We start from the raw sequence: 23,675 nt of genomic DNA, 5'->3' as shown, positions 1-23,675 counted from the left end.
AATCATTAAAAAATAATCAAACTCAACACCCAAAAAAACAAAAAAATCTAGTCAAGAAATGGGCAGAAGAGATGAACAGACATTTTTCCACAGAAGACATACAAATGGCCAACAGACACATGAAAAAATGCTTAACATCATTCGGCATCAGGGAAATACAAATCAATACCACAATGAGATACCACCTCACAGTGGTCAGAATGACTGAAATGAACAACTCAGGAAACAACAGATGTTGCCAAGGATGTGGAGAAAGGGCAACCCTCTTACACTGTTGGTGGAAATGCAAACTGATGCAGCCACTTTGGAATACAGTATGGAGGTTCCTCAAAAAGTTAAAAATAGAGTTACCCTACAACCCAGCAATTGCATTACTAGGTATTTATGCAAAGGATACAAACAGTGATTTGAAGCAGCGCATGCACCCCGGTGTTTATATCAGCAATGTCCACAATAGCCAAACTATGGAAAGAGCCCAGATGTCCATTGACAGATGAATGGATAAAGAAGAGGTGGTATATATATACAGTAGAATATTATTCAGCCATCAAAAAGAATGAAATCTTGACATTTACAACAATGTGGTTGGAACTAGAGGGTATTATGGTAAGCGACATAAGTGAGAGGAGCACAAATACCATATGATTTCACTCATATGTGGAATTTAAGAAACAAAACATGAACGTAGAGGAAGGGAAAGAAAATTAAAATAAGACAAAGCATAGAGGAAGGAAATCATAAGAGACTCTTAATTGTAGAAAACATACTGAGGGTTGCTGGAAGGGAGGTGGTGGGCAGATGGGGTAATTGGGTGATGGGTATTAAGGAGGGCACTTTAGGTAATGAGCACTGGGTGTTGTATGCAATTGATGAATGACTAAATTCTACCTCTGAAACTAAGAATACAGTATATGTTAATTAAATTGAATTGAAATAAGAAACTTAAAAAAGAATGAGACTACTATGAACAATTATACTGTAACAAATTGGATAACCTAGAAGAAATGGTTAACTTTTTTATAAACATACAACCTACCAAGAGTGAATCATAAATTTAAAAAATCTGAACAGATCTATAACGGGAAGGAGATTGAATCAGTAATCAAAAACTTTCCAACAAAGAAAAGCCCAGGACCAGATGGTTTCACTAGAGTTTTCTACCAAATATTTAAAGAATTAACACCAATCCTTCTGAAACTTTTTCAAGTAATTGAAGAGGAGGGTACATTTCAAAACTCATTTTATGAAGCCAGCATTACCGTGATACCAAAGGTAGATGAAGACAGTAGAAGAAAAGAAAACTATAGACCAATATTGATGATGAATATTGATGATGTGTAAAAATCCTCATCAGTATACAAGCAAACCAAACTCAGCAATACACTAAAAAGATTATGCATATGGTCAAGTGGGATTTATTCCTAGCATGCAAAGATGGTTCAACATACAAAAACCAATTAGTGTAATACACCATATTAGCTGAATGATGGAGAAAACCACATCATGATAATTTTAATTAAATCAGAAAAAACTATTTGATAAAATTCAACACCCTTTCATGATAAGAAAATTCAACAAATCAGGAATACAAAGAAACTACTTCAACAAAATAAAGACCATGTGTGAGAAGGCTGCAACTAGCATCATCCTTCATGGTGAAAGACCAAAATTTTTTCCTTCTAAAATCAGAAACAAAGCAAGGATACCCTCTCTTACCACTTCTTTTTAACAAAGTACTGGAAGTACTAGAGCAATTGGGCAAGACAAAGAAACAAAAGGCATCCAAATTTTATTTTGTGTGTGTTTTTTTTAAGATTTTATATATAGAGAGAGAGAGAGAGCGCGCACGCACATGGGAGGAGGGGGAGAAGGGGAAGGAGAAGGAGAGAGAATCTTCAGCACAATCTGCGCTGAGGGTAGATCCTGACGCTCAGTCCCATCACCCCGAGGTCATGACCTGAGCAGAAACCAAGAGTAGGACACTTAACTGACAGAGCCAGTTGAAATACCCTTCTCCTAAGGAAAGGCATCCAAAAATTTTTTTTAAGATTTATTTATTTAGTTTAGAGAGAGAGAATGCGCAGGGGGGGAGGGACAGAGGGAGGAGAGAGAGTCCCAAGCTGACTGCATACTGAGCGTGGAGCCCTGCGGTGGGTCTTGATCTCAGGGCCTTGAGGTCAAGACCTGAGCCCAAACCCATAGTCAGACGTTTAACCAACTGTACCACCCAGGCACCCCTCAAGGCATCCAAATTTTAAGGGACAGTTTATTGTTTGTAAATGACATGATCTTATATGTACAAAAGCCTAAAGACTCCACAGAAAAACTGTTAAAACTAATAAATGAATTCAATAAAGTTACAGGATGCAAAATCAATACTCAAATATCAATTGTGTTTTTATACACTAACAGCAGTCCAATAAGAGATTTTTTTAAAAGCCCATTTATAATAGCATCAAAAAGACAAAATATCTAGGAATAAACTTAATCAAGGAGATGAAAGACTTGTATGCTACAAACTACAAAACATTGCTGAAAAACATTAAGTATGACACAAATACATGAAAAGGCATTCTGTGTTGAGGGATTGAAAGATTTAATATTGTCAAAATGTCCATACTACCCCAAGCAGTCCATAGATACAGTGCAGTCCTATTAAAATCCAGATGGCATTTTTCTTTTGCAGAAATGGAAAAAAAAAAAAAAAGCCCTAAAATTCATAAAGAATCTTAGAGAACCCCAAAGCCCTAAAATCCATAAAGAATCTTAGAGAACCCCAAATAGCCAACAACCTTGTAAAGAAAAACAAAGGTAGAGGACTCACACCTCTGGATTTGAAAACATATCTCAAAGCTACAGTTATTAAGCCACTTTGGTACTGGTATAAAGCCAGACACAGAGACCCATGGAATAGAATAGGAAGGAAGTTGCAAAAAGATACCCATAATGTCATAAAACAATACACACATATAAAGTAAAAGTGTTAAAACTAGACAGAAAGGACTCATATCATTAGGGGAGTGCCAGGTCCTGGGAAGGAGAAGAGGAAATGGGACAGGAGAAGGGTATTTCTTTTTTTTTTTTTTCCTTAGGAGAAGGGTATTTCAACTATAATTGAAACATTCTTATTTCTTTAAAACCTCAACTAGAAATAACAATAAAATGTTAGCATTGTAAAAATCTTGGCAATGAGTACACAGTTGATGTTATAGTAATTCCCTATGTTTTTGTATACGTCATAATTTTATAATTAAACTTTAAAAAATGAAAATACAGTGTTAGCTAGTAAAATCCTGAAAATTAAAAGATAATATTTATAATAAAGGAATAATTTCGTGCTTCAGATTCTTATTTCCAAAATAGCAGGTGTAGTTCATGAAAAAACAATCATCTTTAATCAGCCTCTGATTGGTTAGTATTTATTCCTCTGTGCAGTATTTTTCCCCTTTATTTAAATCTTTTTGCACTGTACCCATTATTTGATTTTACTGGTCTTTCAGATTCTTTCTTCAGAATTTATGCTTTTCATTTTCTCACCCTCAGACAGAAGAGGACAGCAGTTCAGAAAGGCATCTATACTCCACTGACCACAATTAGGAAAGCCTGCTGGAAGCTATTAGCTCATATTCTCATTGCATCTGAGAAATTTCCATTTGTGCCAGATTGTATCATTTTGTGGGTCAGGTTCATTCCCAAATTTATGATTGTTTCTTCAGTAAAGATGTATTGTTCAAAAGCAATATGCACATATTCCCCGGTGCAGAGCAAAGTTTACTGAAGGATGTCCATGCTGGCACTCCAGCTGGCGGTAGCCACAAGGATACAGTGGTGATTAACTTGGTTAGTAGTTTAAAAACATTTTTAGTCAAAGCAAGTCGGTGATGTAATTAGTAAAATTCTTAACTGAATTTACCAAGAGTATGAGATGCTTGTGCTAGTAGAATGTCCTCTCACTGGCACGTCTGATACATTTCTAATTTGCTCTGTTGAATAATGTTTACTATGGAGTCTTAATTTTTGAATGAATTTCAGAATTCAACAAGAAATGTCTTGCAGGTATTTTTTTGAATGTGTTGAGTTTTTAGAGAAATTCAATCTCTTGAATTAAGTTCATTTATACTTATCAGAAGATTGAATTTAAAAGCAACTTGATGCTCAGCATTCTTTTTGAGTCTCTTTATGAGCTTTTAAAGTCCTACTTTTAAGACCTCAAACCAGGAAGTTCTGTTCTCCATCCATAAAGGAACCTGGATCCCTTAAAGCTTATGTGAGACTCAGAACTCCACATCTACAGTTCTCTAGTGAATTTTAAGTCCAACCAAGTGTGTTCTCTTGTCCCAAGTAGAAACTGATTTCGTGAAATTGGTAGTGGAATGGCATCATGATAACATTTAAAAGAGCTGCCAAACATGCTGGAGCCATTATAGTTGTTGCTATCATAAGTTATAATAATAACTACAAAATGCATCATTTTAATGTGTAAATTTCTCCTATTATATGTATATATGTGTGTGTGTGTGTGTGTATGAAGTTTTCTGTACATTTTTAAGATTTAAAAGTCAAAAAAGTTGAATAAGAATATACTATAGTAGGCAGACTACTTTCTGGTATACTTGAATGTAGATATTCCCCTATTTATGAGACTTAAATTTTATCATTTTCCTTCCCCTAGGAAGACTTAAAATGTTAAAGCCACCAAGAGCCTCTTAAACACCATATGAGCAATGCAATTCTGTTTTTTTCTGTGATTTTTAATAGAGGGCATCTTACTTTTTTTTTTTTTTTCATTTTTTTTGCTACTTAAATCTTTTTTTTTTAAGATTTTATTTACTTTTGAGAGAGAGAGCATGAGTGGGGGAGGGCAGAAGGAGAAGCAGACTCCCTGCCGGACAGGGAGCCTGATGTGGGACTCAATCCCAGTACCCTGGGATCATGACCTGAGCTGAAGGCAGACATTTAACTGACTGAGCCCCCCAGGCGACCTCTACTTAAATCTTTAAAGTTCATTTCAAAAGACTCAAAAGTCTTGTAGAAAATATAGAATTAATCTCATAACTTCAATGCATACAGTGGCAGAGGAACAAAAAAATAGGAAAATCTGTTTGGTTTCCTTTTGCATTATTTTTAGAAGCCTGATAAATGGTCTTGTCATAGGATTTTAAATAGAATTTCACTTGCCACCAGCTAAAATCAACAATTCAGTGACAGAATATTTAAATTCTCCCTGTTCTTTGCCATAAACCGTCCAGAAGGAATGACATTCTGGACTTTGAGAGCATCATCAGTTTATCTTGTAGTTCTGTGGTTTGCTGCAGATGTTTTGGAAGCGTCAGTATAGCCACATGGGAATGATGTTTCCAGCAGTATATGGTTACTGTTGAGCCTTATGCAGTTGAATTTTTGTGCAAAAATCATTTGGAAGTGCTGCTCTGGCAATCAATCAAGACATAATGCTTATCATAATCCAGTCTGGAAAGTGTTGCATAACTATAGTTGAAGTTGGACCTCCACATTCTGGCAAGCTTCAGACCAAAAGAGGGAGTCGTGAAGGCTGTGAGAACTTTGAAGCCCTTCAGAAGATCATCAGTTGACCTTGCCTGCATTTTGATAGAACCAAGAACTGCTGAAATTTATATGAGACTTTAGAATTTTTCAGGAAAATTCTCTTGGACCTTTTCAGCCTAATTGAGAGATACAGTCTGCAGACCATAAATTTCAGTGCTTGATAAATGCCCTTGGTGCCAGGATTGTCTTTTCCACTCACCTAGTCACCAGTGATAGTCTCTGACTCCTCTCTTTTAAGGTAATGAGAGGATGGTAAGAATTTTAAGATAATGAGAGAAAAGTTGGACTTACAGGTCTTTTAGAGAGGAGGATTGTTGAAGGGCAAGATCACTACCTCCCTGCTTCTTTATTTCAGAGTTCTGGATTTACTATGAGTACACATAACTCTTTTTCCATTTCTCAAACATTCTCAGAACCCTTATTCTATGCAAAATATTCTACATTCTGTGCAAAATATACAAAAAACCTTCCACATTCCACACACAACAACAACTCTCCCTTTCTCCTATCCTACCCAGTAAGTTAATAAATTCCAAAAATTTAAGGTATTTACAACTCAAGCTAAATCTCTCTTTTCATTAAACTAAGATGATGGACTTGAAAACGTTAATTATTTTTAGATCTAAAACCACCTTGGTGGTGGGTTAAAGAAAGATGGTAGAGCACTGTGGAAGATACCTGTTGTTAAAGAGACCTCAGTCATTTAGGAAAGTGGTACAGAACAAGAAGTGAATTTTAGAAAAGGTGATTATTTGAGGAGAAAAGACGAACTGTTCACACATGAGAAGAAATCATTTTGTAGTTTGACAAAAATTTATTTCTGTGAGAATTTTACAGTTGATTATCAAGAATATAATACAGCTCAACTGAAAGTTTATAGGAATTAACTAACAAAAAATAAATCTTAAATACAGTTCTATCATGTCTCCTTAAAGTATTCAGGTTATTACTAGAGATTGATACCTTATTCTGGGGACTGCTACTGAAGAAGTAGTGTACAGCAGCGTTTCTCAGGCTTCAGTGTGCATAAGGATCATCTCATGTTAAGATGTTAACAAGCAGAGGGCACCTGGGTGGCTCAGTCAGTTAAGCGTCGGCCTTTGGCTCAGGTCATGATCCCAGGGTCCTGGGATTGAGTCCCATACAGGGCTCCTTGCTCCCCAGGGAGTCTGCTCCCTCTGCCCCTCCCCCCTGCTCGTGCTTGCTCGCGTGCTCTCTTTCTCTCTCTCTTGCAAAAATAAATAAAATCTTAAAAAAAAAAAGATGTTAACAAGCAGATTTTTTGGCCCCACTCATAGGGATGCTGATGCTGATGATTCTGAGGACCATATTTTTGGAGTAACTCCGATATAGAGTGCTTGGCCAGATCCTGAAGATTAAAGTACAAGACCTGGGGCACCTGGGTGGCTCAGTGAATTAGGCATCTGACTCTTGGTTTTGGCTCAGGTCATGATCTCATGATCTCATGGGTCGTGGGGTCGAGCCCCACATCATCGGGCTCTGCTCAGCGGGGAGTCTGCTTGGAGATTCTCTCTCTCTGCCCCTCCCCCCACTCATGCATGTGGTCTCACTTGCATTCTCTCTCTCTCTGTCTCAAATAAAAATAAATAAATTTTTTAAAATAAAATAAAGTGTAAGACCTATGAAGAAGAGTGGCTCTCCTAATCTAAGCAGATGAAAATGTAATGCAAGAGACTAAATCAAGTGATGAACTAAGTTCATACATGGCCTAGCATTCACTTTATACTCCAACTCCTAGAAATGATGGGGGCATTTTAACAATTAAGTATATAATACTGTAAAACAAGGGAGCATTTGACAACCCACAAATTACAGGAAAGGCTTCAAATAGCAGGTAGTGGGATATTTTTGAAGGAAAATATCACAGCCCAAAAAGCTTGCAAGAGAGGACTACTGCAAAGGTAAAAGTAACGCTGGGGTGGATTCATGGAACAGGAGGGTACATGGCAGCCAACAAGACAGCTTGTTGGGACTACTGCAATTCACAGAATCCAACTATGGGCTGGGCCCTCATACGCTCCTCCTTATCCACTGCCTTCAAACAAGAGACAACAGAAATGTCCTGTTTCCAGCAGGAAGGAGGGAGGAAGATTTGGAGAAGTAAGCACCAAATGGCTATTAATTCCCAGCAGTTCTGGGGGTGCTCCAATGTGCAGAGTGTGATTTATTGGCAACCCCAACCAGCACTACATCCTGACCTCCAGAGGAAGCTATAGTAAAAGGCATTCATGGGGAGGCTAATGGGGAATCCCAAATTCCAGAAAGAGCAAATAAAAAAATCACCAGATACTCATGGAAAACCAACACCATGAAGAAAAATGAACTAAATGCAACAAAACAGAAGATGCAAATATACTAATTAAATGGATTATGTTGGACAAACAAGTGTTTTTTTTAAAGGTATAATTAATTGCCCTAAGAATAATAAGAGAAACTTCCAAATCCTTGAAATACGAATAAATTGGTTACATTTCTAAAAAGGGGACTTACAGGAAAAAATGAATAAAAGGCTAAAGAGATAGAGCTGAATAGCAAATAATGACTTCAAAGACTGAGCCAAATAGTTCTCCTAGGAGAAAGTACAGAAGGACAGAGAAGTAGAAAGTAAGAAGGTGGGGTTTTTGGTTTTGTTTTTCCTTTTTAATATAAGAGATCAGAGTGGGGTATGGGGGAAGATGATGGGGTAAGAAGGGCCAGGAATCCACCTCTTTACTTAGACCAAAACTTTACTGAGAGACTCTGCCTGATGTAACTGTTTTGGAACTCTGGAGTCTGCTTGAAGACTTGCAGCTTTGGGGGGATGGCTTGGCCAGTAAATTTCAGCTGTTATCATGATAGAGACTACCCATCACCAATCCCCTAGACCCATGATGGGCAGCTGTACCTGCATTCCTAGACAGGCTTGTAGTAGGAGGGGTGGGCAGTGCTTGATGAGTTTTGGTCTAGTATCAAAAGATAATATGCACAGTTATATGAAGAGGCCATTAAAATACTCCTGCCTTTGAAAACTATATATCTTTGTGGGGCTAGGCTCTATTCATATACTTTGCTCAAAATATAGTGCAACAGATTGAATGCAGAAATGTGTACAAGAATCCAAGCGTCTTCTTTCAGGCCATATAGTAAGATTTACAAACATTTAAATGAGTGCCACTCTTCTCACTATTTTATTTTTGTCTTGTAAAATATCGTTATGTTTAACAAAAAATGTTATTCATGTTAACATCTAATGAGTTTATCATTGTTACTTTTAGTGAATTAATAAGTATTTTCAGGTGTCTCTGCTTTAATTTCAAACATCATAAATGTTGAAAGTTACAACCTCATAAACAAAAGTTCTTTGGTATTCTCAGTAATTTTTAAGTTAAAATTCAACACACTGAGAATCTCCTGACCTCTACACAATTTCTATCCCAGACCCCCTGAAGAAGGGGAAGGGCTCAGGGAGACCTATCTTGCGATGTATCATCAATAAAGTATACTGTACCCAGCTCAAAAAAAAATACATGTATATATAAGCAGACCAGCAGTGGTCACCAGATATTTAAGGAAATCATATTAAGCATATAATATGAAAAAATAGCAATACAAATAAAAAAGATTATTCAAAGAAAAGACTATCTCAAGTAAATTAATATTAGTGCCTGCATAAAAATAAAAGGTAACATTATATCCATTAAATAAGAACAGGATGCTATTTAAAAAAAGGAAAAGGAACATCTAGGCTATTAAAAAAAACTTCTTGTAAATGAATCATGAGAGATGAAAACCATAATAAAAGGATTGGGAGGTGCCCGGGTGGCTCAGTGGGCCTTTGGCTCAGATCATGATCCCAGGGTCCTGGAATCGAGCCCCGCATCAGGCTCCCTGCTCAGCAGGGAGTCTGCTTCTTCCTCCCACTCTGCCCCTCTCCCCCTGTTCATGCTCTCTCTCTCAATAAATAAAATCTTAAAAAAAAAAAAAAGGATTGGAAGATAAATTTGAACAGTTCTTTGAAAATCTAGAGTAAAAAGACCAAGAAATGAAAAATAAGACAGAAAAGTGTCCAGGAAGTTCAATATTCAAAAACATTGGAGTTCTCATAAAGAGAGAACAGATAATGGATAGAAAATTATCAAAGAAACAATCCAAGAGAACTTTTCTGGTTTAAGCTCCACTGAGTGCCCAGCACAATGAATAAAAGTAAATCCATACCAACACACATCAGTGTGAAATTTCAAAGAGAATTTCCAAAAGCCTCAAGGGAGTAAAAACAAGACTTATATAAAGAATAAAGATTCATAATAGCATGGGCCTTCTCAGGAACAACACTGGAAGCTAGAAGACAGTAGAACCACACCTTCACAATTTCGTTGGAAAATTATAAGATTTCTGTACTCAGCCAAAGTATCAATCAAGTGTGAACGTAAAATAATTTCGAGACATGCAAAGTCTCAAATACTTTATCTCTCATCCACCTTTTCCCACATAAGAAGAATGAACCAAGAAAAAAAAAGATACAGGGTTCAGGAGAGAAGTGAAGGAAATCCCCAGGACAGAGATCCCAAAATGATAACTGTACAGAGGGAATAAAAAGTGACCTGCCTGGATTGGAACAGGTCAGAGGGTTCTAGGAGAAACTTCTTTTAAGATGATGAAAGTGGTAGAATGTCAGATATATTTGAATGTAGTGCAAGGAGATTATGCACTTGGGTTGGAGTTTGGGAAAAAGGAAACTGGTCATCTTTTGGAGTGCAATTTAATATGCAAATGCTGACACAGGGTCCCAGATAGGCATGTGCAAGGATACCGCTGTAGCAGTGTCTGTAATGGTGAGAAATCAGAAATAACCTAAATGTCCATAAATAGGGACATTGTCAAATTACAGAACACACATATTTGTTTAATAATAGGCAGCAAGTAAAAAAAATGCGGGACAGCTTTTTGTTTTCTGTTGTGGTTCCATTTGTTTTTCAGAAAACACAAGACTAAATTTCTAGATTTATGATTATATATGAATATAACTAGAAAAAGATCTAATAGCCTATATCTCAAACTTTCATTGTATCGATCTCTAGTTGTTGATTCATTTAACATCTATTTCTTGAGCATGTAGTATGTGTAAGGAGTTGGTTCCTTCATGCTGGGAATGGAGCAGAGAGCAAAACAGAAAAAAGGACGTGTCCTCATAAAGCTGATATCCTAGGAGGAAGAAACAGATGATGAAAAATAAATAAATACATTATAGGTCAGGTGATGCAAAGTACTCTGAAGAAAAGTAAAACGGTAAGATAGATAGATGGGGTGGGAGGGCACTTTCTGTGTTTAAGCTCTGCTGTCCAGTGGCGCTTCCTGCAGTTATGGACAAGTTATGGAAATTAGCAGTGTCTAATACTGTAAGCCACTAGCCTCATGTACCCACTGAGCATTTGTTATAAGGCTGGTGCAACTGATAAATTTTATTTCATTTGAATTTAAATTACCACATGTGGCTCAGTGCTACCATATTGGTCAGTGCATTTGAATGGGATAGTCAGGGATGCCATCACATAAGGCAACACTTGAACTGAGACCTATACGAAATGAAGGAGCTAGCCATGGGTTCCAGGCAGAATGAAAACCAGGACCTCATCTGGAGTAGTTGGAGAAGTTCTGTAAGGCTGGGGCAGGATGAGTAAGGGAAAGAGTAGAAGAAAATGAAGCCAGAGGAACAGAAGGGGCCACCATCATGGAAGGCCACAGCGGCCAGTATAAGACTTTGCTTGTTCTCTGAGGTGGGAAGCCATTGCAAAGCTTCGAGCAGACAAGTGAAGTGATCTGAATTTTTAAAGGGTTGCTGGAACTATTCTGATGATAAACAGTGGGGATGAGGGCAGAAGTAGGGAGAAAGTTAAAAGGCTCCTACAGTAACTCAGACCACAGGTGATGGTGAATTAGTGGGTAGTGATGGAGCGTAGAGGTCATCAAATGAATTGACAGTACTTACTGCTGGTTGGTAAGGCGCACAAGAAAGGGGGGACCTTGAAGGGCTTTCACCTGAGCAAATGAGATCAGCAGCACTGGGGAAGAGAACATTTGGAGAAGGAATTCAAGAGTTCTGTTTGGGGCATGGTAAATTGGAGGTGCCTGTAGATAGTTATGCCAAAGTCCTGACAGTAAGTGATGTCAAAATGGGAAATTCAGCTAAAGGATTTCTTCCTGGAGAGTTGAGTAAGAGAAAGGTTCATTGATGGTGTTAGCCTTCTTTATGTGAGAGACAAAGCAAGTAACTTGTCATCAGTCTTCAGCGTGAAGATTTTCTGTCTTTAATTATACGTGGCTCTAAGATTTGGATAATTATTTCTTATTTATTCCATAGAATGGTTCCTGAAAAAATAAGGTTCCTGTCACGAGTTTGTATACCACTTGTAACTCTGCCAGATATTGAACCCCTGGTGGAGGCTCTGCTCACCTACCATGGACATGAAGCTCAGGAAGTGCTCTGGCCTGAGTTCTTTGATGCTGTGAATGAGGCCTTTCTGCTGTAAGTGATGTCCATTTACTCTCAATCAGCTTTGTTTTTCCTTTCTTAGAATGCTTCAGTATATTGGAAATGCAGTTTTCAAACTTTTGGTCTCAGCACCGCATTATTGAGGATCCCAGTGAGTTTTTTTTTTTATTTTTTAAATGTGGGTTTTATTTATTTATCAATATTTTACCATGCTTGAAATTAAAACAAGTTTTAAGAATATTTATTACTTCATTTAAAAATAATAAATTGATTACATGTTCACACAAATAGCATATTTTTATGAAAAAGTGATCTTTTCCAAGAAGAAAATTGTTTACAGGAGTGGCATTGTTTTACATTTTTGCACATCTCTTTATTATCTGACATAAGACAGCTGGTTTTCATATGTGTTTCTGTTCCGTCTGATGTGATACGTTGTTTTGGTTAAAGTATATGAAGAAAATTCAGCCTCACACAGATACATAGTTGGAAAAGACAAGAATATTGCAGTAGCCATCTCAGATAATTGTGGATTTTCTCCTTGGATAGATACCTCACCAAAATTTGAAAATGGTAGTGTTTTAAGGTTAGTTGCTATGCAGAATCTGAAATTATAACAATGAGCTTTTCATACTGTTATATTAAAACCCATTGAATGTCTGAGAAATACTTTTTTGTTTGGTTGGGGTTTTTTTGGTGGTATAATTTTAATAGCTCTTCTGCCCAAGCAGGATTTTGTAGCCTGGTTTTTGAATGCATGCTTCATTTGGGAAATATTGGTTTATTAAGTTATGCAGATCTTCTAAACCTGACATACTTCATCAACACTTTCATTCTTGTCAGCACCAATCTCATCAGAAATGTCTTTAGGTATTAGGAAGCTTTTCAGGCTCACATTGGCAGGAACAAATTCTCCAAGATTAAAATTTCTACTTAAAAACTCAAATTTATCATTGGCTACGAAATACTGTCATTTGTTTTCCTTGAGGTACAAAGGTCATTTCACTTATTTTTGAGAAAGTATGTGAGTAACCACTGTTTGTCTGCCATTCTTTCAAGTAAATTTCCATTACAAAAAGGTGGCTAGTTGATCTTGCAGCTCATACAGTTGCAAGTGCTTTTCCTCCAGACAACCATCCTGATTTGTTATGCAGCAGAAGTGCAGTATGCATGCTTTCCTTTTCACCACACAGAATGTTTTTTTATAAAAAGTATTCTCAAGTGTAAAATTTAGTAAAATTAATATTTTATACTGCTTCCTCAAACACATTTTTGTGTGAAACTGGCACTGTTATTACTCTATGTAGTAGTGAAGAATACAGTGACTACTTCCTCTGCTTGACTCATGCTGGGCACAGTAGTTTTACTTGCTAGTGCTTTTGCACTATGAGTGCAAATGTCAACACAGTTGTTCCAGGAAAAACCATGAGATTCAAAATAGTTATTCAACATTTTAAGTATTTCTCTACCCTGTGTGTGTACTGCCCTGCTCATTTAACAGAACTCCTGTTCTCCGTGTTGATACGAGATGAATACAACCAACACAGCTAGTTCAGCCATATCGAGAGGTCCACTTTTAAGGCAGAAGTATAATTCTCTTGATGAAATATTAACTTATTACATCTGTGTTTGAATTATTTAATTCCTTTTTGTTTCGACTCTGAATGATTGATCTCACAAGTGATGCCACAGTAAGCTAGCACCATAATAGTATTTGAAAACATTCTATTCAATAAGGCATAATAAGGTAAATTAGTAACATCTATGAAACCAAGGGAAAGATAGCTTTCTTCATATTTGCTTTCACTTACAGTTTAGCCCCGTTCCTTTGGTGTACACGTCTCCCTGTCATGAGTCGGGGAAATCTCTGGTGTATTGGTTTAATCTTTTCCCAATGAAACAGCTGTGGATGAGAAAGCAAATCTTTTCATTCTCCTTCGTAAAGTAAATGTTCCATTCTTAGATGTTAGAAAATATATTATAAATGAATTTTATTTTTTAATAAAATATCAAATTATAAGAAAATTTAAAATATGTTATATATTTGTGAAGTATATATAAATATACTTAGATCTAAAATAATTTAGATAAAATTTAGACTTTTCAAAAAATTTTTAAATATTATTGCACAATTAGACAACAAAGTGTACTTGCTTCTTGTTATGTTTCCCTGTAGGCTCAAGAGGAAATACTAGTTTACTTATTTACTTACCTACATTTACCACTCCCCGCTTTATTGAAATATAATTGACATACAACATTGTGTAAGTTTAAGATGTACAAGTTAATTTGATACACTTTTATATTGCAAAATGATTACCACCATAGCTTAGCTAACACCTTCATCATGTCACATAATCACCATTTCTTTTTTGTGGTGAGAACATTTAAGATCTACTCTTAGCATCTTTCAAATATATCATACTGTATCAACTATAATCACCATGCTGTACATTAGATCCCCAGGATTTATTCATCTTACAACTGGAAATTTGTACTCTTTAACATCTTCAACATCTCCCCATTTCACCACACCCTAGTTCCTGGTAACCATCTTTCTAGTCTCTGTTTCTGAGTTCAGCTCTTTTAGATTCCACATAAAGTGATATCATACGGTATTTGTGTTTTTCTGTTTGACTTATTTCACTTAACATAATGCCCTTAGGTCCATCCATGTCACAAACTGCAGGATATTCTTGCAGTTTGTGTCTGAATAATATTCCAGTATATAAATATACCACATCTTCTTTATCCATGCATCTACTGATAGACACTTAGGTTGTTTCCGTATCTTGGCTATTGTGAATGCTGCAGTGCACATGGACGTACACTACATCCTGTTTTCATTTCCTTGGATATATACCCAGAAATGGGATTGCTGGATCATAGGATAGTTTTAATTTTCCATGATGGCTGCACAAATATACATTCCCACCAACAGTGCACAAGAGTTCCCTTTTCCCCACATCCTCACCAACAGTTGTTATTTGTTGTCCTTCTGATTCTAGCCATTTGGACAGGTGTAAGGTGATATCTCATTGTGGTTTTGATTTGCATTTGCCTGATAATTAGTGATGTTGAGCATCTTTTCACTTGTCTGTTGGCCATCTGTCTTTTTTGGAAAAATGTCCATTCAGGTTCTCTGCCCATTTTTTAATTGGACTATTTTTGAGTTGTGTGTGTGTGTGTGTGTGTGTGTGTGTGTGTGTGTTGAGTTGTAGAAGTTCTTTATATATTTTGGATGTTAGCCCCTTAGCAGATATATCATTTGCAAATATCTTCTCCCATTCAGCAGGTTGTGTTTTCATTTTGCTGTGCAAAAGCTTTTTACTTTTGTATAGTCCCAGTAGCTTATTTTTGCTTTTGTTTCCCTTGCCCGAGGAGATATATCCATGAAAATGTGGCTAAGGCTGATGTCCAAGAGATTACTGCCTATGCTTTCTTTTAGGAGTTTTGTGGTTTTAGGCCTCACAGTTAGGTCTTTAATCCATTTGAGTTTATTTTTATGCATGGTGTAAGAAAGCTGTCCAGTTTTCTCAGCACCATTTGTTGAAGAGACTCTCTTTTACTTATTGTATATTCTTGTCTCTTTTGTCAGATTAATTGACCATATAAGCATGGGTTTATTTCTGGGCTCTCTATTCTGTTCCACTGATCTGTGTCTGTTTTTGTGCTAGTACCATAGTGTTTTGATTACTATAGCTTTGTAGTGTATCTTGAAATCTGTGATTGTGGTATCTCTAGCTTTGTTGTTCTTTCTCATGATTGCTTTGGCTATTCAGGGTCTTTTGTGGTTCCATACAAATTTTAGTATTATTTTTCTAGTTCTTTCCCAAGTTCAGTTATTGAAGAGACTGTCCTCTCCCCATTTTATATTTTTGGCTCCTTTGTCATAGAATGACCATATATGCATAGCTTTATTTTGAGGCTATCTGTTCTATTTACTGATCTGTATGCCTTTTTTTATGCTAATACCATACTGTTTTAATTATTACAGCTTTGTAAAATAGTATGAAATCAGGGAGCATGATGACTCCAGCTTTGTTCTTTCTCAAGATTACTTTGACTCTTTGGGGACTTCTGTGGTTCCCTATAAATTTTAGGATTGTTTGTTCTATTTCTGTGAAAACTGCCATTGAAATTTTGATAGCAGTTGCATTGAATATATGGATTGATTTGGGTATATGGACATTTTAGCAATATTAATTCTTGTTAGGTTTTTGAAGATATTCTTTATTAGTTTGAGAAAATTATCCTCCATTCCAGTTTACTGAGTTTTTGTATTGAATTGGTTTTGATTTTATCAAATACTTTTTCTGCATCTATTGATACGATCACGTGACTTTTCTTTTTCAGCCTGTTGATGTGACTGATAACATTAACTCATTTTCTTTTTTTATTTTTTTTTTAAGATTTTATTATTTGACAGAGACAAAGCGAGAGAAAGAACACAAGCAGGGGGAGTGGGAGAGGGAGAAGCAGGCTTCCCGCGGAGCAGGGAGCCCAATGCGGGGCTCGATCCCAGGACCCTGGGATCATGACCTGAGCCAAAGGCAGATGCCTAACAACTGAGCCACCCAGGCACCCCAACATTAACTCATTTTCAGAAGTTAAACCAGCCGTGCATACCTATGACAAACTCCACTTGGTCGTGATGTATAATTCTTTTTATACACTATTAGATTCAATTTGCTAATATTTAGTTGAGGATTTTTACTTCTATGTTAATCAGAGATATTGGTCTCTAAGGTTTGTTTTGTGTTTCTTTTTTCTCTAAGTTTTTTTATAATGTTATTGTCTGCTTTTGGTATTAGTATATTTCTGGCCCCAGAAAAAGAGTTAGGAAGTATTTCCTCTGCTGTTCTCCCCTGAAAGAGATTGTAGAGAATTGCTACAATTTCTTCCTTGAATGTTTAGTAGAATTCAGCAGGGCCTGGTGCTTTCTTTTTTGAAAGGTTATTAAATGTTCATTTAATTTCTTTAATAGGTATAGGCCTGGCCTATTCAGCATATTTCTTCTTATGTGAGTTCTGTTAGAATGTTATCTTTCAAGGAAGTAGTCCATTTCATTTAGGTTATCAAATTCATTCGCATAGAGTTGTTCATAGAGTTCCTTTATTATCCTCTTAATGACCATAGGATCTGTAATGATGTCTCCTCTTTTATTTCTGACATTAGTAATTGCTGTTCTCTCTCTCTCTCTTTTTTTTTTAAGTTAGCCTGGATAGAGACTTAATTGATTTTATTGATCAATTCCAAGAACCAGCTTCTGGTTTCATTGATTTTTCTCTATTGATGTCCTGATTTCTATTTCATTGATTTCTGTTTTAATTCTTACTTTTTCTTTTCTTCTGTTTACTTTGGATTTAATTTGCTTTTCTTTTTCTAAATACCTCCCTGAGGTGGAAACTAGGTTATTGATCTTAGATACTGCTTATTTTCTGAGTGTGTATTTAGTGCTATAAATTTTCCTCTAAGCACTACTTTTGTTGCATCCCACAAATTTTGATAAATTTTATTTTCATTTTCATTTAGTTAAAAATAATTTTAAATTTCTCTTGAGGTTCTTGCTTGATCCCTGTGTTACTTAGAAGTGTGTTGTTGAATCTTTACATAATTTGGGATTTTCAAGTTATCTTTCTGTTATTGATTTCTAGTTTATAATTGAATTGTGGGGGCGCCTGGGTGGCTCAGTCATTAAGCGTCTGCCTTTGGCTCAGGTCATGATCCCAGGGTCCTGGGATCAAGCCCCACATTGGGCTCCCTGCTCCACGGGAAGCCTGCTTCTCCCTCTCCCACTCCTCATGCTTGTGTTCCCTCTCTCGCTATATCTCTCTGTCAGATAAATAAATTTTAAAAATCTTAAAAAAAAAAATAATTGAATTGTGATCTGAAAGATGACATTGTATGATTTCTATTCATTTAAATTTGTGAGGGTGTGTTTATTTAGGTTTTTGGGGGGGTTGTTTGTTTTTTAGAGAGAGAGCATGAGCAGGGAGGGGAGGGACATAGGGAGAGGGAGAGAGAGAATCCCAAGCAGGCTCCATGCTGAGTGCAGAGCTGCAGGGCTCCATCTCACAACCCTGAGATCATGGACCTGAGCTGAAATTAAGAGTCGGATGCTTACCTGACTGAGCCACCCAGGCACCTCATGAAGGTGTGTTTTATAGCCCAGAATGTGGTCTATCTTAGTGAAGTTCCGTGTGAACTTAAGAAGAATGCATATTCTGCTATGTTTAGATGAAGAATACTACAAATGGCAATATATACAGTTGATTGATGGTGTTGTTGAGTTATGTCCTTACAGATTTTCTACCTGCTGGATCAGTCTATTTCTGATAGAGGGATGTTGAACTCTTCAGCTGTGATAGTGGATTCATCTACTTTGCAGTTCTGTTACTTTTTCCTCATATAATTTTACACTTCATTATTAGGCACATACAAGTTAAAGATTGTTGTATCTTCTTGGAGAATTTACGCCTTTATCAATATGTAATGAATTTCTTTAGTCCTGATAACTGCTAGATTTGAAGCCTACTGTGTCTGAAATTAATATAGCTATTCCTGCTTTCTTTTAATTCGTGTTAGCATGGTATATTTTTCTCCATCCATTAGTTTTGACCTGTATGTTTCTTTATACTTAAAGTTGTTTTTTTGTAGACAAAATATAGTTGGGTCTTGTTTTTTGATCTACTCTGTTGGTCTCTATCTTTTAATTGGTGCATTTAGACCATTGAGGTTCAAAGTGATTATTAACATAATTGTCTTAATATCTATTATATTCCTTACTGTTTTATATTTGTTGCCCTTGGTATTTGTTCCTCTTTTTGTCTTCCACTCTTTCTCTGCCTTTTGTGGTTTTAATTGCACATTTAATATGATACCATTCTATCTCATCTTCTTTCTTAGCATATTTATTACACTTTCTTTTTTTTACCTTTTTTAGTAATTACCCTAGAGTTTGCAATATCCATTTATAGCTAATCCAAATCCACTTTCACATAACATTATATGTACCTCTTTACAGATAGTGAGTACCTTCTTTTTAAAAGATTTTATTTATTTATTTATTTATTTATTTGAGAGAGCGTGCAAGTTGAGGGAGGGAGAAGGATAAGCAGACTCCATGCTGAGCATGGTGCCCAACTTGGGGCTGGATCCCATGACCCTGAGATCACAACCCCAGCCGAAACCAAGAGTTGGATGCTCAACTGACTGAGCCACCCAGGGGCTCCTATGAGTACCTTTAAATAACAAAATAATCCTAATTCCTTTTTTCTGTCTCTTGTATCATTGTCATTCATCTCATTTATATGAAGCACCCTAAGCATATATACACACATAAACATATATAATTGGGTACATTGTTCCTATTTATTATTATTTGAACAGTCTATTTTCTGTTACATCAGTTAAGAATAGGAAAAATAAAAGTTTTTATTTTGCCTTCCTTATTTTTTCTTTGATGTTCTTTTTGTAGGTCTGAGTATCTGACCTATGCTATTTTTCTTCTCTCTAAAGAACTTCATTTAATTTTTCTTTACAGGTTAGGTCTACTGGCAACAAAACTCTTCAATTTTTGTTTGTCTGAAAAAGCGTTTGTTTCTCCTTCACTTTGGAAGAGTAATTTCACAGGGTACAGAATTTTAGAAGGTGTATTTCTTTTTCTCTCAACACTTTAAATATTTCACTCCACTCTTTTCCTGCCTGCATGGTTTCTGAGAAGTTGGATATAATCCTGTCTCTTTTCTCTATAGTTAAGATGTATAGGCGCCTGGGTGGCTCAGTCAGTTAAGCGTCCTACTCTTGGTTTTGGCTCAGGTCATGATCTCAGGGTCATGAGATCAAACCCAGCATGGGGCTCTACACTCAATGGGGAGTCTGCTTGAAGACTCTCTCCCTCTGCCCCTCCCCACACTTGCCCTCTCCCTCTTTCTCTCTCTCTCTCAAAATAAATAAATATTTTTTAAAAAAATGATGTATTTTCCCTCTGGCTTCTTTCGGGATTTTTTCCTTATCTTTGATTTTTTTTGTAATTTCAAAATGATATGCTTAGTGCAGTCTTTTGTATTTATCCCACTTGGTGTTCTCTGGGCTTCCTGGAATTGTGATTTGGTATCTGACATTAATTTGGGAAAATTCTTAGGCATTGTTTTAAAAAAAAAATTTATTTCTCTCTCCTCCTTCTCCTTCTAGTACACCCATTACACATATGTTACATCTTTTATAGTTGTCCCACATTCCTTAGACATTCTGTTCTGTTTTTTCAGTCTTTTGCTTTTTGGTTTTCAAGTTCCCATGGATAGATCCTCTAGCTCAGACATTCTTTCCTTAGCCAGTCTATGGTCCACCAAAGGCATTCTTCATTTCTGTTGTAGTGGTTTTGATCTCTAGTATTTCTTTTTGTTTTTTTAAGATTCCCAACTCTGCTTACAGTGCCCAAATCTGTTCTTGCACACCATCTATTAATGCTCTTAGCATATTAATCATAGTTGTTTTTAATTTCCAAGTCTGATAATTCTAACATCTCTGTGTGTCTGGTTCTGATTATTGCTCTGTCTCTTAAAATTGTGGGGTGTTTTTCCTTTTGATATGCCTTGTCATTGTTTTCTTGATAGCTAGATATGATGTACTGGGTAAGAAGAACTACTGTAAATAGGCTTTTGTAGTTTGGTGGTGAGGTATGAGAGGAGGGGAAGTGGTCTATGGTCTTATAATTAGGTTTCAGTCTTTTAGTGAGCTTTTGTCCTGAACTGTGAACTTCACACAAGTTTCTCAGGGTTTTTTTTCCCCTTACTTAGAGGACAAATGCCCTGAGCTGGCTGGAATTGGTTATTTGCCTTCCCACAGGTCTTTTAGGCTCTGATAATACCACCGGAGGTTAGGCTCTGGTTAACTAGTTTTCCTTGAGGGCAGACCTTGTTAAGAACGGAGTGCTGTATTGTATTCAAAACCTAAAGTAGAAGTAGATTTACTCCCAGTGTTTACTAAGAGAACCTGGTTAAGCTCCTGGAGGCAAATTTCGTAATATTGTGGGGGCCTTCCATGACTGGATCCCACTGGACTTTCTAACTCTGAGTTGTCCACACTGAGCCTCCAGCCCTTCACTAATTACAGTGCACGTTTTCCTACCTGGCACTGGTTCCTAGGGCAGTTTCTACTTGTGGATCTCTACTCCAGTAAGTCACAATTTCTATTTGCTTATCTGTTTTTCAGTCTTAGGGGCCAAGGTTTGTCCTATGTCTATCTTAAGGATACAAGAAAAGTTGTTGATTTTTCAGTGTGTTCTGCTTTGTACTTGTTAAGATAAGAGTGGTGACTTCCAAGTTCCTTTCATGTGCAACAGGAAATTGGAAGTCTCTATATGGTGTATTTGAAAATACATATAACTACAATAGCATTATTATATTTAAAAAATTGATACTAATTCCTTAGCACCATCACGTATTTAGTCAGACAGTAAATTCTCTTGATTGTCTCAAAATTTTTTTTTTTTTTTTTTACAGTTGGTTCTTTTGGAGTCAGAGTCCAAAGTCTACATGTTGCATTTGGCTGATAGGTTCAAAAGTCTCTTTCAATCTGTAGGTTCCCAATTTCTTTTTGTTTTGGTTTTGCAAAGTATTTGTTGAAGTAATATGGTTGCTTTACCACACTCTCAGGTTACAGAGCATTCTACCATCTCAAGTGTGATAAAGGGTGCAAACCCCTTGCCCTCTTAATATGCATTCAATTTCTGTATGTATAATTTAGGCCTATTTTGTTATTTTCTGTTCTGGGTTTTTTGGTGTTTTTTTTTTTTTTTTTTGGGGCCTGTTGTATATTCACACACCAGTACCACTTTGTTTTAATGGTGGACCCTTTCTTATACACCTATTATAAAATAAAGCTAGTTCTCCCTCATTTCTCTTCCTTTTCAGGGTTTTTCTGACAATTCTTACTTGTTTTATTTTCTTGTTGTTGTTTTGTTTTGTTTTTTTGTTTTATCTTCTAAATAAACTTTGAAACCATTGTGTCTAGCTTCAGGAAAGATAGTTAATGTTGTTTGGGGGAGGCTCATGTGAAATATATAGGTTAACTGAGAAAGAATTGGCATCTTTTCTGCATGAAGGCTTTCTGTCCACCTGTCCAAGAACACTTATGTCTTTCCATTTGTTCAGGTTTACTTTTTGATCTTAAAGGAGTGTTTTACATATTTTCCTCATATATAAGTTGTAATATTTTTTACTCCTAAGGTTTTATTGTATTTTGGGGGGGGGTCGGATTTTTTTTCTGTAACAAGTATATCTTCTCCCCATCTTTAAATTGATTTTTATTATATCATTGCATTTGGAGAATGAGCATCTCAAAATCACCATTTTTCTTTCAGTTAGTTCAGAGGAAGTAATTACCAGTAGAGTATTTGCTGTTTTTCATATATAATTCTTAAAAATTAATGTAAGAATGTAAGTTTTAATTTCATTTTACATGAAGTGTTATAATACAGGAATTTGTTAAGGTAATATTTAGAAAAAGAAATAGAGGGTTAAATTATTTGATGTTGAAAAAAGTCCAAACAATTCTCATGGTTAAAAAATACAGTCTTTTTCTACCTACTGTAAACCTCTGTCACAATTTACCCAGTAAGTCTGAATTTCCTGAGGAGTCTGATCAGTTGTCTTTGGTTTGTATAATGTGATAAATGTGCTTCACATCATTTACCTGAGTACATACTTCAGGTTCTAGTGGCTTACCCTACAGCTTTCATTTTTCATCCTCCAAAGCAGTTTTTCAAAGTATTTACTTTTGAGTAAAATGTTCTTTGCCTTTCACCATTGCAGCTCTGTTTCTGATTTATTTAGTAATACATTTCATCAAGTTATAGGGTCTTAGCAACCTGTGCTTCCAGCCTTTTTCTGCAAGACTTGAAGTAAAGGGAAATGGGAGGAGAACGCCCCTTGGCATCCCCTGTGAAACCTCTCAGAACTGTTTTAGAAATTACTGGTGAGGAAGAGACATGCTCAGAAAATAGCTACTTTTGCTCCACCCACAGTGCTCAGACAGAAAGCTGAGGGCAGTGGCTTCATGGGTAGGCCTGAACTCCTTTGCTGTTTATTTTACTTCTGATAGCATGTTCTCCCTCAGCAACTAATAAAATTTATTTGGTTTGGAAAATTATGTCTGCTAATCCATTGGGGACAGACAGTCCAGAAATGCTGGGTGGCCTTCAGCTTGTCCAATTCCTATGGCTTCAGCTCAGCAAGTTCCCCGAGCAGTGGCGTAAGGGCTGGCACCTTTCCATGGACACTTTCCCATGGACGGAGCATCCTAGCCACATGTTGACATGGGGAGGCTGATTCAGTCAGTCAGTGCAAATTACCACCCCCACACCCAACACTGTTCTCCCCCCAGCCCCTTGAGCAGTTCCCCAAATGTGCTGTGTGGTCATTTAGAAACCACATACTTTCTTTGACCAGTGCGCCCTGCCCTGTGTTTAGACTTCCAACTCTTTGCCTGCCACAATACACCAGTGGAATTTCATCTGTTTTACTATTGGCCGGGTGTCTGTGGCCTTGGCTTCCAAATACAGTCATGTACTTTCAGAAATGGGCTGCCTGTCTTCTTTTAAACAGCAGATTCTTGC

The 23,675-nt window shown here is 36.6% G+C and overlaps 1 protein-coding gene across 3 annotated transcripts in view; it reads left to right on the top strand.

Annotated features, from left to right (window-relative positions):
• Positions 1–23,675, top strand: part of FANCC (FA complementation group C) — a 280,937-nt gene that overhangs the window by 202,692 nt on the left and 54,570 nt on the right. For all 3 annotated transcript variants that reach the window (XM_036084780.2, XM_078061967.1, XM_078061968.1), the window contains one exon: positions 11,924–12,088. In XM_036084780.2, coding sequence (XP_035940673.1) covers positions 11,924–12,088 — 165 coding nt within the window. The remainder of the gene's footprint in view (positions 1–11,923; positions 12,089–23,675) is intronic.

Source organism: Halichoerus grypus, chromosome 14 (assembly GCF_964656455.1).
Source record: "Halichoerus grypus chromosome 14, mHalGry1.hap1.1, whole genome shotgun sequence".
Taxonomy (NCBI): domain Eukaryota; kingdom Metazoa; phylum Chordata; class Mammalia; order Carnivora; family Phocidae; genus Halichoerus; species Halichoerus grypus.
Note: the sequence above shows the minus strand (reverse complement) of the source record. Positions and strands in the feature narration are given on the sequence as shown.